The sequence below is a fragment of the Vitis riparia genome, chromosome 1 (assembly GCF_004353265.1).
Source record: "Vitis riparia cultivar Riparia Gloire de Montpellier isolate 1030 chromosome 1, EGFV_Vit.rip_1.0, whole genome shotgun sequence".
In the NCBI taxonomy this organism is placed as follows: Eukaryota; Viridiplantae; Streptophyta; class Magnoliopsida; order Vitales; family Vitaceae; genus Vitis; species Vitis riparia.
In genome coordinates this window covers 23420604-23436581 of record NC_048431.1, presented here as the reverse complement: position 1 = coordinate 23436581, position 15978 = coordinate 23420604, and the positions used below count along the sequence as shown (strand labels likewise).

Genomic DNA, 15978 nt, shown 5'->3' with positions numbered 1-15978 from the left:
ATTATTTAATAAATTAATAAAATTGTTTTTAAAACTCATTTTTCACATAAATTTGTAATAGTTTTTTTTTTAATTCCAAAGTATGAGAAAAAAATAATAATAGATTATTTATCTTATATTAAATTTAATATTTTATTTATATATTAAAATTAGTAAATAAAATTAATTAATTTTATAATATATATTTATAATAATTATATTATTATATAAATAGAATAAAGAATGAAAAAGTGGATTTTTGAAGGTTTTTTTTTTTTTTGAAGTGGGAATTTCTCACTATGGAAAAGAAACGATTTCTCACTTGGTTTTTTTTTTCAAGTGAGAATTTCTCACATATATATATATATTTTTTTTGTAAATCGTTTCTTTAAGAGACGATTTCTCACTTCTTAAATTTTTTATTTTTTATTTTTTAAAAAACTGTCTCTTCAAGAGACGATTTTTCACTTACATATTTTCTCTTTCCTACCTAGACAGAACTACAATAGATTTGAAATTATTTTTCCTAATACGGTAATTTAGAAATTATTTTTTGAAACTATTGTACTCTTATTCTAAGCACTTGGGATTTTTTTATAAGAGTACAACAGTTTTAAAAAATAATTTCTAAATTACCGTAGTAGGAAAAATAATTCCAAATCTACCGTTGAAAAATCGTCTCTTGAAGAGACGATTTAAAAAAAAATAAAAAATAAAAAATCTAAGAAGTGAGAAATCGGCTCTTCAAGAAACGATTTATAAAAAAAAAAACAAAAAAAACAAAGTGAGAGATCGTCTCTTAAAGAGACGATTTCCATAAAAAATATATATATATGTGAGAAATTCTCACTTAAAAAAAAAAACTAAGTGGGAAATCGTCTCTTGAAAAGACGATTTCCACACAAAAGTGAGAAGTGGGAAATCATCTCTTCAAGAGACGATTTCCATAGTGAGAAAAAAACCTTCAAAAATCCACTTTTTCATTATTTATTCTATTTATACAATAATATAATTATTATAAATATATATTATAAAATTAATTAATTTTATTTACCAAATTTAATATATAAATAACATACTAAATTTAATATAAGATAAATAATTTTTTTTTTCTTACTTTGGAATTAAAAAAAAAAACTATTATGAATTTATGTGAAAAATGAGTCTTAAAAACAATTGTTATTAATTTATTAAATAATTATTTAGTATATTATTAAAACAAAAAAAACCCAAAGAAATCGTCTCTTCAAGAGACGATTTCCATACCACCCTTAAAAGTGAGAAATTCTCAATTAAAAAAAAAAAAAAAACCATTAAAAATCCTTTGTTTTTTCTCTTACTAAATAACATACTAAATTTACTATGGTTTTTTTTTTTTTGAAGTGAGAAATTCTCACTTTTAAAGGTGGTGTGGAATCGTCTCTTCAAGAGACAATTCCCACTTGGATTTTTTTTAAATAATATACTAAATTATTATTTAATAAATTAATAACAATTGTTTTTAAAATTCATTTTTCACATAAATTAATAATAGGTTTTTTTAATTTCAAAGTAAAAAAAAATAATAGATTATTTATCTTATATTAAATTTAGTAAATAAAATTAATTAATTTTATAATAATTGTATTATTGTATAAATAAAATAAATAATAAAAAATAAATTTTTGAAGGTTTTCTTTTTTTTTTTAAGTGAGAATTTCTCACTTTTAAAGTATGGAAATTGTCTCTTTTAAGAGACGATTTCCCACTTGGTTTAGTGAGGATTTCTCACATATATATATATATATATATATATATCTTGTGAAAAGATGATTTTTATTTGAGAATTTTTTTTAAATTTTTTTTAAGAGACAATTTCCACTTAAATAATTTTTTTTTGAAATCGTTTTGAGGGATTAATTTTTTTTTTTTTCCTTATTTTGATGGAAATCGTCTTTTGAAAAAGACGATTTCCAAGCCGCTCTTTTGAAAACTGTAGTAGATTTGGTAGATTTAGAGTTGGTAATTTAAAAATAATTTTTTTAATTTACGGCACTCTTATCAAAATTACCTTTTTTTTTTTATCTCGGTATCAATTATTTATATCTTTATAATGACAAATGTATCCTGTTGGCTACCCGCCGTTTCCACATCCTAAACTTCTTTTGTTTTTATACAAGTCAGTGATGAATGGCGATGACTGCATCTCATCCCATGCACCTGCTTCTCAGGAAATTTCAGATATGTCGATCAATTCCATCCGCCCTTTCGCCTTCTGTTTCTCCTTTCTTCCACTCCTCCTCATTTCCATGGCTGCAGATACCATCTCCCCTTACTCTCCAACTGATTATTTTCTTCTTGACTGTGGCTCCTCCTCAAACACAACATCATCTTCCGACGGCAGGACGTGGAGAGGCGATTCAGCCTCAAAATTTTCGTCCTCTAACGCACAAAATGTATCATTAGAATCCACAGCTGACCAGCAACAGCCTTCGGTGGAGCAAGTGCCCTACATGACAGCTCGTATCTTTACCTCCCAATTCACATACACCTTCCCTGTTTCAGCCGGGCCTAAGTTCGTCCGTCTTTACTTCTATCCAGCAGCTTACTCCGGCATCCATGAATCTGCCTTCTTCTTCAATGTTACATCTGGGGTTTATACCCTCTTGAGCAACTTCAGTGCTTCTCTTACTGCTGCTATGGAACCCCAAGTAGCTTCCATTGTTAAAGAATTCATCATCCACGTGTGGGAAAATCAGACTCTGAACATAACTTTCTCTCCATCCCCAAGCTTTTATGCCTTCGCAAATGGCATCGAAGTCTGTTCCATGCCAAATAATCTATACATCAGTGACAGTGAGCCGATTCCCTTGGTGGCCACGAATTATTTGTTTTACATCGACATCTACACCGCTATAGAAACTGTTTATCGTCTAAATGTGGGTGGCGCTAGCTTCGGAGGAGAAAGAGACACGGGAATGTTTCGGACGTGGCAACAGGATTCATCTTATATCTTTGGTGCAGCTAGTGGGCTAACATTACAAGGGAATAATACTGACATCCGCTATACTCGGGCGACGCCTGCACACACTGCCCCAACCGCAGTCTACTCTTCCTGCAGGAGTATGGGTCCCATACCTGATATAAATTTGAATTACAACCTAACGTGGATCTTCCCTGTCGATTCTGGGTTTTATTATCTTGTTCGACTTCATTTCTTTGAGATAGGAAAATATATTACGCGTGTAAATGAACGGGTTTTTGATATATTTCTCAATAACCAAACGGCCCAGGAAGAAGCAGATGTGATTGCTTGGAGTACAGGGGTTGGAGTTCCAATTTACCAAGACTACATTGTGTATATGATACCAGATGGGAGCCGAGGCAAGCAGGACCTATGGCTCGCCTTACACCCTAACATGGATACTGGGTCCCGGTTCGCTGATGCCATATTAAATGGTTTAGAGATCTTCAAGTTGAATCAATCCTATGGCAGCCTCGCAGGGCCCAATCCTGAGCCGGTACCGATACCGCTGCCAGTTCTGCAGCCACAGAATTCTAAGAGTAAAGGACTCCCAGCGTTCACAATCATAGGCGCGGCGCTACTCTTCGGCATATTTGCTCTACTCTCTCTTGTATACTTCTTTATCTGCGGAAACGGGAGAGATTAGGGTGCTGGGAATCGGGTAAAGCCAAGATGATGAGCATGAGGCGGGGTGGTTTTTCTCTACCCAAGGAACTATGCAGTCACTTTGCTCTCTCCGAGCTTCAAGAAGCCACTAACGATTTCGATGACGTTCTCGTCATCGGACACGGCGGTTTCGGCAATGTGTACAAAGGCTACATTGACGGTGGAGAGACCATCGTTGCAATCAAACGCTTGAAATCAAAGTCAAAGCAAGGGGCACACGAATTTTTGACCGAAATCGAGATGCTGTCCAAGCTCCGGCACCGGCATCTGGTTCCACTGATAGGCTACTGCGAGGAGGAAGGGGAGATGATTCTTGTATATGATTACATGCACCATGGGACCCTTCGTAATCACCTCTACGGCGCTGATAATGATCCTCTCCCATGGAAACAGAGGCTCGAGACTTGTATCGGCGCAGCTCGTGGGTTGGATTATCTTCATGCAGGTGCGCAGCATCCCATCATTCACCGGGATATCAAGTCCACCAACATCTTGTTGGATTACAAATGGGTGGCTAAGGTTTCAGATTTCGGATTGTCCAAGATGAGACCCTCCGACGACCCGGTCACCACAGTGGTTAAGGGCACGTTTGGATATATGGATCCTGAGTACTATAAGTGGATGAAGCTCACACAGAAATCTGACGTGTACTCGTTCGGAGTGGTGCTGTTGGAAGTGATTTTGTGGGAGGGCTGCAGTGGATAGAAGCTTGGAGTATGAGCAAAGGAGTTTAGCCAATTAGGCACGGCCATGTATTGAAAAGGGTAGGCTTGATGAGATAATTGACCCGCTTCTCATGGGTCAAATTGCTGACGACTGCTTATGACTGTCTGCTAGATCAGGGAATCCAACGCCCAACAATGGGTGATGTGGTCGCAAGGCTTGAACTTGCTTTGGAGCTGCAAGACAATGTGGATGCCAAGGGAGAGGCACTTACGCTTAGTTTCAACTAACAGAGCATACGATAAAAAATGAATTTTTAACGAATTTAAATTTCTTTCATATTTTTTATATTAAAATCAAATATAAGAAAATCATTTTTTAAATATTTTTTCTTAATACTTTCTTGCAATCAAACATATAGTTAAGGAAGAAATAGAAAAAAAAAATATCCAGCATCATATAAATTAACTAGTAATTTAGAAAAAAAAAAAATGGAAAATGTAATTGAAAAAGGGGTTGCAATGGATCGTGAAACTGATTCAAGAAAATCTAATATTAGAAGTCATAAATACCATTTAAATATATGGACAGAAGATGATTTTTTTTTCTTTTAATTTTCTTTCATTTTCTTCCTATGGCTGATGTAGGTTTAGATTTTAATAACTATTGCAACACTGGTTGGGACAAAAGAAATCAGCAACTTTAAAACTTACTAAAAAATATTCCAAAAATTCTTTTTAAAATCAGACACATAATTTAAAATTTTTGCCAAAAACAATTTTTAGAATTAAAAATATTCTAATAAAAAATATAATAAATACTTCTTCATAATGCAAGTCAGACTGTAATATCGAACAATATATATATATATAGAGACTTCAATAGATTTTTTTTCATATTTTCATGTGTACATTATTTGATTTAGTTTGTTTGTAACTCATTCTAATTTATTTACATCTTTGTATCTTGATCCTTTTTGTTTTTACTTAATTCTAATAGCCTAAATTTCATCACACTTATTCAATATTTAAGTACACATATTATTAATTATTAACAACGGTAAATTTAGTATCATCAAATAAATAGGTGGCAAATTCAAAAATATATCGATCAAGAAAATAAAGAAAAAAATAAAAGGAAAAAGACAATTTTGTTTATTAAGCGTGTTTAATAATAAGAGATAAAAATATGGTAATATGCTTCTTCAATGACTTAAACTTTTTGTAGAACCGTATTAATACCGGGTCAAATTATAATATCGAATGGTACCTTTTTAGTGTTATATAAAAAATGTATCATCAATAAGGTGATGATGTCATGTATGTATTATTGAGTCTCATTTGTTTATATATTGATCTCATTTACTAGTAACTTTATAATTTAATCTCATTTATTTGTATTTTTATCAAATAATCTAAATTTTATCTTTAATAGTTGTCTTCAATAAACACAATAATTACTTCTTCAATTATTTTAACTTTTTGATCGATATGAGGTGATACTATTAGCATCAATAATGACAAACGTATGCTATTAAATTTCAATTTTTTGATTATCTTGATATTAATTATTTATGTCTTTATAATTTAATTTTTTCATTTATATTTTTATGCAACCGCTTAGATTTTAAAGGTTTATTATATTATTATAATTTAGGATTTTTTATCAATATATTATTAATTATTAAATTCATTGAGATAGGGTGTGCTTGACAAAGATTATAGAAAATATTTTTAGCCTGATTTTTTTTTAAAAAAAAGATGGATATTTAATAAAATTTAAAAAATATTTTTAAAAATTTTAAAAATCACTTATAATATTTTCTTAAGAGATGCTTTATATGTGATTTAATTGAAAACACTCCCTACCAAACATACTCTTGTGACCATGTCACATCCACACATTGAAGCGAAGGCTACATTTAAAATTAGGTGGCAAATTCAATAATGTGTCGGCAAAGGAAATAGAGAAAAAAACAAAAGGGAAGGTAATATCTGTTATTCCAAATTGAACGGACGGTCCACACGTGTAAAGTTGTAAACAGCTCACTGCAGAAGAAAAAGGCTAGCGATTTTAGAACCTTCTCCCCAACTTTCATCAAAATTTTATTATTTTAAAAAATAATATATTTTTAGAATAATATTTTTAAAAAATATTTTGATTAAAAACTTATATAGAGTGTATACAGAATGGAAAGAAAATAAAAATATATTTAAAATGAAAATTATTTTATATATTATTTAAAAATTATTTCACTTATTTTTTATATAAATGCTAAATAATATTAAAATACATAAATTTATAATTAATTTGATTTTCTTAGGTTTTTTTTAAATTAAACATGAAAAAAATATTTTTTATTTATATAAATGTTAAACAATTCTCCTTAACAGTCATTTTAATGGGAGTGATACTAATAAAAATGTTTTATAAAAATTTAAATTTAGAAAAAAGGTATTTATTATATATATTTAAAAAAAATGAGGTGTTGGATAAAATTTAAAAAATATTTTTAAAATTCTGAAAAATCTTAACAAAATCACTCTAAGATTTTCTGAACAATCACTTTATATGTGATTTCATTAAAAACAGCCACCACATTGAAGTAAAGGCTACGGTCAAAACTGAACGGATGGTCCACACGTGCAAAGCTGTAAACAGCTTAGCAGATGACCAACAGCTCACTGCAGAAGAAAAAAGCTAGCGATTTTAGAACTTTCTCCCCAACTTTCATCAAATTTTTATTATTTTAAAAAATTATATATTTTAAAAATATTTTGATTAACAACTTATATAGAGCGTATACAGAATGGGAAGAAAATAAATATATTTTTAAAATAAAAATTATTTCACTTATTTTTTTTATATAAATGCTAAACAATATTAAAATACATAAATTTATAATTAATTTGATTTTTTTTTATTTTTTTTAAAAAAATTAAATATGAGAAAATAATTTTTTATTTATATAAACGTGAAACAATTCTCCTTTAACATTAATTTTATTTATATACATTCACTTGAAAGTATACAAAGTTTAAATTAATTTTATTTTTTTTTCTATTTTTATATGATATGAAACGCATTCTATCAAATAATTTATTTTTTGTACATAAGTTGTCAAATATTTTTGGGAATAAACAAAATAAGGGGTAAAAAAGGTTTTTTAAAATTAGTTGGGTGTGTACTGCATTTCCATTTTTTAATTTAAAACAAGAATAGATTTAAATAATCGGACTGGAGGTGAGCTGTCCAACCCGCGGCTTTGACTTTCCAAATGAATTTTGCATACGTTGGTTTTTGTATAAGTGAGTGATGAGTAGTGATGACCGAATCTCATCCCACTACGTAAGACATGTCCACTAATCCCATGCGCCCTTTTGTCTTCTGTATCTCCTTTCTTTCACTCCTCATTTCCATGGCTGCAGATACCACTTCCCCTTACTCTCCAACGGATTATTTTCTTCTTGACTGTGGCTCCTCCTCAAACACAACAACATCTTTCGACGGCCGAACGTGGGGAGGCGATTCAGCCTCAAAATTCTCGTCCTCTAACGCACAAAATGTATCATTCGAATCCACAGCTGACCGGCAGCAGGCTTCGGTGGAGCAAGTGCCCTACATGACAGCTCGTATCTTTAACTCCCAGTTCACATACACCTTCCCTGTTTCAGCCGGGCCTAAGTTCGTCCGTCTTTACTTCTATCCAGCAGCTTACTCCGGCATCCATGAATCTGACTTCTTCTTCAATGTTACATCTGGGGTTTATACCCTCTTGAGCAACTTCAGTGCTTCTCTTACGGTTGCTGCTATGGAACCCCAAGTAGCTTTCATTGTTAAAGAATTCATCATCCACGTGTGGGAAAATCAGACTCTGAACATAACTTTCTCTCCATCCCCAAGCTTTTATGCCTTCGTTAATGGCATCGAAGTCTGTTCCATGCCAAATAATCTATACATCAGTGACAGTGAGCAGATTCCCTTGGTGGCCACGAATTATTTGTTTTACATCGACAACTACACCGCTCTAGAAACTGTTTATCGTCTAAATGTGGGTGGCGCTAGCTTCGGAGGAGAAAGAGACACGGGAATGTTTCGGACGTGGCAACAGGATTCATCTTATATCTTTGGTGCAGCTAGTGGGGTAACATTACAAGGGAATAATACTGACATCCGCTATACTCGGGCGACGCCTGCACACACTGCCCCAACCGCAGTCTACTCTTCCTCCAGGAGTATGGGTCCCATACCTGATATAAATTTGAATTACAACCTAACGTGGATCTTCCCTGTCGATTCTGGGTTTTATTATCTTGTTCGGCTTCATTTCTGTGAAACAGGAGAAGATATTACGCGTATAAATGAACGGGTTTTTGATATATTTCTCAATAACCAAACGGCCCAGGAAAAAGCTGATGTGATTGCTTGGAGTACAGGCGTTGGAATTCCAATTTACCAAGACTACATTGTGTATATGATACCGGATGGGAGCCGAGGCAAGCAGGACCTATGGCTCGCCTTACACCCTAACATGGATACTAGGTCCCGGTTCGCTGATGCCATATTAAATGGTTTAGAGATCTTCAAGTTGAATCAATCCTATGGCAGCCTCGCAGGGCCCAATCCTGAGCCGGTACCGATACCGCTGCCACTGCTGCAAGCACAGAATTCTAAGAGTAAAGGACTCTCAGCGTTCATAATCATAGGCGCGGCGCTACTCTTCGGCATATTTGCTCTACTCTCTCTTGTATACTTCTTTATCCTGCGGAAACGGGAGAGATTAGGGTGCTGGGGATTGGGTAAAGCCAAGATGATGAGCATGAGGCGGGTGTAGTGCCAGCGAAAGCTTTGATGCCAATAATGTTAGTTCAAGAACACAAAGATAAAACAATCACATATACGGTACACGAGGTTTTAACGTGGTTCGGCCAACCATACCTACGTCCACGGATGAGAGATAATGATTCCACTATACAATAAAGAATATTACAGAGGACAGAACCAGATACAACTATTGGGTTCCCGAAACATCCTATGTTTCCCCACTCCTTGTATCCATACCTTACTACGAGTCATCTCGCTCCACCGGGTACCTCCCGTTCTTCCTCACATCTCTATCCACCTTGTATAGTCTCTAGATGCCCATCTCCATCTCATAACTTTTTCCCCTCATGACCTAGAATATTTATAGAGATATTTTCAACAACCTTCCTTATTCTATAAGGAAGTCTAATATTACAATAATATATCAACCTAGAAATATTCTATATAATATTCTTTACAAAAAGGAATCTATACTAATTAGGAATTTGGGACACTTCCTAACAATCTCCACCTTTGACCAAATTCCATGAAGTTAATCTTTAATCTCTCCATGACACAAACCTTTTTGTATCATATCACCACGAGAGAGCAATCGACTCCACCTTCAATGAAAATTCCTTTTGTTTTCATCTTGTGTGCTTTGTGATCTTTTGCTCTTCCAAAAATCTTCAACCCAAGCTCTAATACCAGTTGTAGTGCCAGCGAAAGCTTTGATGCCAATAATGTTAGTTCAAGAACACAAAGATAAAACAATCACACATACGGTACACGAGGTTTTAACGTGGTTCGGCCAACCATACCTACGTTCACGGATGAGAGATAATGATTCCACTATACAATAAAGAATATTACAGAGGACAGAACCAGATACAACTATTGGGTTCCCGAAACATCCTATGTTTCCCCACTCCTTGTATCCATACCTTACTACGAGTCATCTCGCTCCACCGGGTACCTCCCATTCTTCCTCACATCTCTATCCACCTTGTATAGTCTCTAGATGCCCATCTCCATCTCATAACTTTTTCCCCTCATGACCTAGAATATTTATAGAGATATTTTCAACAACCTTCCTTATTCTATAAGGAAGTCTAATATTACAATAATATATCAACCTAGAAATATTCTATATAATATTCTTTACAAAAAGGAATCTATACTAATTAGGAATTTGGGACACTTCCTAACAGCGGGGTGGTTTTTCTCTACCCAAGGAACTATGCCGTCACTTTGCTCTCTCCGAGCTTCGAGAAGCCACTAACGATTTCGATGACGTTCTCGTCATCGGACACGGCGGTTTCGGCAATGTGTACAAAGGCTACATCGACGGTGGAGATACCATCGTTGCAATCAAACGCTTGAAATCAAAGTCAAAGCAAGGGGCACACGAATTTTTGACCGAAATTGAGATGCTGTCCAAGCTCCGGCACCGGCATCTGGTTCCACTGATAGGCTACTGCGAGGAGGAAGGGGAGATGATTCTTGTATATGATTACATGCACCATGGGACCCTTCGTAATCACCTCTACGGCGCTGATAATGATCCTCTCCCATGGAAGCAGAGGCTCGAGATTTGTATCGGCGCAGCTCGTGGGTTGGATTATCTTCATGCAGGTGCGCAGCATCCCATCATTCACAGGGATATCAAGTCCACCAACATCTTGTTGGATAACAAATGGGTGGCTAAGGTTTCAGATTTCGGATTGTCCAAGATGAGACCCTCCGACGACCCGGTCACCACAGTGGTTAAGGGCACGTTTGGATATATGGATCCTGAGTACTATAAGTGGATGAAACTCACACAGAAATCTGACGTGTACTCGTTCGGAGTGGTGCTGTTGGAAGTGATTTGTGGGAGGGCTGCAGTGGATAGAAGCTTGGAGTATGAGCAAATGAGTTTAGCCAATTGGGCACGGGCATGTATTGAAAAGGGTAGGCTTGATGAGATAATTGACCCGCTTCTCATGGGTCAACTTGCTGACGACTGCTTGGAGAAATTCGTGGAGACTGCTTATGACTGTCTGCTTGATCAGGGAATCCAACGCCCAACAATGGATGATGTGGTCGCTAGGCTTGAATTTGCTTTGCAGCTGCAAGACAATGCAGATGCTACCGCAGAGGCACTTACCCTTACTGTTAGTGAATAAAACATAGTAAAGTTTAATATGCACATTGAAATGTAGGTCACTGAAAAAAAGGTAGAAACGAATGGAATAAAGTACAAGAATTCAAACAAATATGGCCTAAAAATATATACATGACATTATCCGGTTAATGGTGATTTTTTTATAGATAAAAAAGTACATTTGGATAACATAATCAAACCCCAAAACATGACCTATTTAACTTATAGAAAGTTCTAGAATTTCAAATCAAGGAATCGAACGCCCAACAATGGGTGATGTGGTCACAAGGCTTGAATTTGCTTTCAAGCTAGCTACAAGACAATGCAAATGTCATGGCAGAGGCATTTCCCCTTACTTTCAACTAACAACACATATAATAAATAATGCTTGTTAATATTCGACAAATGCTAAGTTATTAAGAGATCTAGATTGTTGAACGTGTATGATGAGATTTAAGTAGTTCAATAAGGGTAGAATAAATAATGTTAAGTTATTATACAATAATACTAACATTTTGATAATGGTAAGTTGTTAAGGGATTTGAATGGTTAAATATGTGTGAATCTATATTTTTCACGTACATTTCCACTCGACGACGAGATTCGCTTGTAATTTATTTAGTGAAAAATATGATTTTTAGAAAAAAATTATTTTTTAATTATAGTAAAAACCCTATAAAATAATAGATAAATTAAAAGAAATTATTATCCCAATGAGATTATTGATTCATTGGTGAATAAATAATTTATTAATTTATAAAGAGTATTATGTTTCTATAGTAGAATACTTGTATATGTATGAATGTTAAATCTAAAAATAATGGTTATAGTAGAAAGTTAATACATATAAAGTACCTGTGGATGATGATATTTATTCAACAAATTCCAAATATATGATAATCTTCACCTACTATAATCAATAGAAGGCTAAAAATTAAAATAGAGTAGTGAAAAAATATTTCTTAGAACTAAATTCTATAAATGAATCTATTAAACTGAAAAAAAACAAAAAAAAAAAGTAATAATGAGAAATAATAATGAATTTGAACACTAAAAGTAAGAAAGGTTCACTATTCAATTTCGACTTTATGCCATTTTAGAAAAAAGGTTTGGAATTTGGAATGCGGTAGAAGGAGAGGTGATGATGGGTTCAAGTTAGGAAAAATCATATATCCACTTGAGCATCTCGGAGGTGACACGTCATCAACGGGTGCCAAATTTCGCCTTTTTTTGCCGACATGGATCTACCATTTTGTACTATAATAATAAAATAGTTAAAAAATAAAATAAAAATTGAACTGCTCTTTTTCTTTTCGTGGGTCCATGACCATCTCAACTAAATTCTACACCCACAAAGGGTAAAGCTTAAGAAAAAAAAAATGGAATCCTTGATTTTTAAGGGAAATGTTGTTGAAAATTTTAATTTTTATACTTTTCCACACGTTGATATGGACACTTTTGGTCGACACCTGTCTTGAACTTAACGATACAACTATGCTTAGTCTTCAATATTGATATTGATCATCCACTATTTGTGTTGATTTAGATAAGAATGACGTTTTGACTTATTGATAGAGGTTCCCTCGAGATTGAGCTTTGGATGATCGTGTTGGCCATATATGATATAATCTAAATTTTATGCTTTGCATCGAGTGAGTTATATTCAACTTGATTAGCCTTTGATTACTGCACTAGTGGAGAGGTGGAGCCTAAAGATAGATATATTTCACATGTCGGTTGTTGAGATGACCATCATTACACGACATGGTCATCTTATTTGGATTATTTGTATATGGTCCTCCTATTATTGGTATTATAGATATTAATCGATATGCATTTTGGGAGAAGTTATTGGGTTATTCCTTAAAGTTCATTTTATTGTTACCAATTTCTCATACTTACCACCAAAGGTTTTAGATAAGGTCACATTACTGTCAAAGTATACATTCCATTGTTAGTGGGTAGTTCATTATTTGCATATAAGAAGAAAACCTACCTCCAATTAACAATTTTGTCCATATTAAGATATTTTGCTGAGACTGCACAATATAATTAGGGAAATATTTATTTCAAAGTGTTCACACCTAAAAACAAAATCAAATCAAATTGATTCCACGTAATAATTGTTTTTTTTTTTCTAAATCCTATTTGCACTTATGATTTTGTTTTAAGTAAAAGTAGCCTATATTTTTTAAAAATGCATAAGTATCTGAATTAGAGAAACAATTAAGGAATTATGAAACTTGTTTTAGTATTAAAGAAGAGAATAATGGAGATGCTAAGAAATTGTTCATTAAAATAGTTTTTTTTATTCTAATGAATAGAAAATAATATTTTCAATTTTAAAAATACATTAGGTAAATTTTGGACTACAAATGAATTTTTTTTTTTAATTTTTTTTATAAATACAAAGTTATTTTTTGTAGGTATTTAAAAAACAATTGAAAATATGTATAATAGGTTCGGAACTTTCACATTATACATAAATAATGCTTTCAACTAACAACACATATAATAAATAATGCTTGTTAATATTCGATAATGCTAAGTTATTAAGAGATCTAGATTGTTGAATGTGTATAATGAGATTTAAGTAGTTCAATAAGGGTAGAATAAATAGTGCTAAGTTATTATACAATAATGCCATGTTAATATTTCGATAATGGTAAGTTGTTAAGGGATTTGGATGGTTAAATATGTATAACAAGATTTAAGTTATTCAATAAGGGTAGAAATAAATAATGTTAAGTTAATATATAATAAAGTTAAGTTAGCATATGACAATGCTAAGTTACCAAGAGATCTAGATTATTGAATATGTATGATAGATTTAGGTTGTTTAGTAAGGTTAGATATATGCATTGTTGAATATGTATGATAAAATTTAGGTTATTTGGAAGAAGGGTGAAAACAAATAGAAGCATGTACAAGGATATAAATCAATATGACCTAAATAAAATTTTAAATGTGTGGATGGAAAATTCCTAAATGTGATGTGAGGATTTGAGCGCTTGATGACAAGATGAGAAGTCTTATTTTTTAATCATATTAAAAACCCTATCAAATAATACTTAAACTAAAAAAATTATTTTCTTAGTGAGATTATTGATTCATTGATGAATAGATAATTTATTAATTTATAAAGAGTATTAAATACTTGTACATATATGAATGTTAAATCTAAAAATAACGAGTATGGTAGAAAGTTAATACATAGAAAATACTTGTGGATCATGAGATTTATTCAACAAATTCCAAATATATGGTAATCTTCACCTACTATAATCAATTGAATGCTAAAAATTAAAATGGAGTAGTTAAAAAATATTTCTTAGAACTAAATTCTATAAATTAATCTATTAAACTGAAAAAAAAAAAAAGTAATAATGAGAAATAATAATGAATTTGAACACTAAAAGTAAGAAAAGTTCACTATTCAATTTTGACTTTTTGCCATTTTAGAAAAGAGGTTTGGAATTTGGAATGCGGTGGAAGGAGAGGTGATGATGGGTTCAAGTTAGGAAAAATCATACATCACTTGAGCATGTCGGAGGTGACACGTCATCAACGGGTGCCAGATTTTTTACGTGGCGCCTTTTTTTACCGACCTGGACCTACCATTTTGTACTATAATAGTAAAATAGTTAAAAAGTAAAATAAAAATTGAACTGCTCTTTTTCTTTTGGTGGGTCCATGACCATCTCAACTAAATTCCACACCCACAAAGGGTAAAGCCGAAGAAAAAATAGAATCCTTGATTTTTAAGGGAAATGTTGTTGAAAATTTTAATTTTTATATTTTTCACACGTAGACATGGACATTTGGACCCGTTTGTCTTGACCTTTAAGGATACAACTATGCTTAGTGTTCAACATCCACTATTTGTGTTGATCCAAATAAGGATGATGTTTTGACTTGTTGATAGAGGTTCCCTCGAGATTGAGTTTTGGATGATCGTGTTGGTCATACATTATACAATCTAAATTTTATACTTTGCATCAAGTGGATTATATTCAACTTGATTAACCTTTTATTATTACACTAGTGAAGAGGTGGAGCCTAGAGACAGATACATTCTACATGTCGGTTGTTGAGATGACCATCATTACACGACATGGTCATCTTATTTGGATTAGGTGTACAAGGTTCTTCTATTATTGATATTATAAATATCAATCGATATGCATTTTGGGAGAAGTTATTGGGTTATTCCTTAGAGTTCATTATTGCTACCAATTTCTCCTACTTACCACCAAAGGTTTTATATAAGGTCACATTACAATGTCATGTCAGAGCAAATGTTCCATTGTTAGTGGATAGTTCATTATTGCAGATAAGAAGGAAACCTACTTCCAATTAACAATTTTGTCCGTATTAAGAGATTTTGTTGAGACTACGCAATATAGCTAAGGGAGTATTTATTTCAAACCGTTCACACCTCAAAAACAAAATAAAATCAAATTGATTCCATACAATAATTGTTTTTTTTCTTCTAAATCCTATTTCCACTTATGATTTTGTTTTAAGTAAAAGTAGCCTATATTTTAAAAAAAGGCATAAGTGTATGAATTAGATAAACAATTAAGGAATTATGGAACTTGTTTTAGTATTAAAGAAGAGAATAATGAAGATGCTAAGAAATTGTTCATTAAAATAGTTTTTTTATTTTTTTTATTTTAATGAATAGAAAATAATATTTTCAATTTTAAAAATACAT

General features: G+C 32.5%; 1 protein-coding gene and 1 pseudogene across 1 annotated transcript; both read left to right on the top strand.

Moving 5' to 3' along the window:
* Positions 1 to 2078: 2078 nt before the first annotated feature.
* Positions 2079 to 4602, top strand: LOC117921323 (annotated as a pseudogene).
* Positions 4603 to 7675: 3073 nt separating this feature from the next.
* Positions 7676 to 11390, top strand: LOC117911989 (receptor-like protein kinase FERONIA). Its single transcript, XM_034826392.1, has 2 exons — positions 7676 to 9140; positions 10330 to 11390. Exons 1-2 carry the CDS (start codon positions 7683 to 7685, stop codon positions 11281 to 11283), a joined length of 2412 nt encoding a protein of 803 aa, XP_034682283.1. The 5' UTR covers positions 7676 to 7682; the 3' UTR covers positions 11284 to 11390.
* The last annotated feature ends 4588 nt before the right edge of the window (positions 11391 to 15978 follow it).

What these genes read in the sequence shown, in the direction of transcription:
- LOC117911989 (XM_034826392.1), top strand. Translation starts at nt 7,683, where the DNA reads ATGCGCCCTTTTGTCTTCTGTATCTCCTTTCTTTCACTCCTCATTTCC. An exon ending in AGATGATGAGCATGAGGCGG is followed by an intron (nt 9,141 to 10,329) that starts GTGTAGTGCCAG and finishes TCCTAACAGCGG; the next exon opens with GGTGGTTTTTCTCTACCCAA.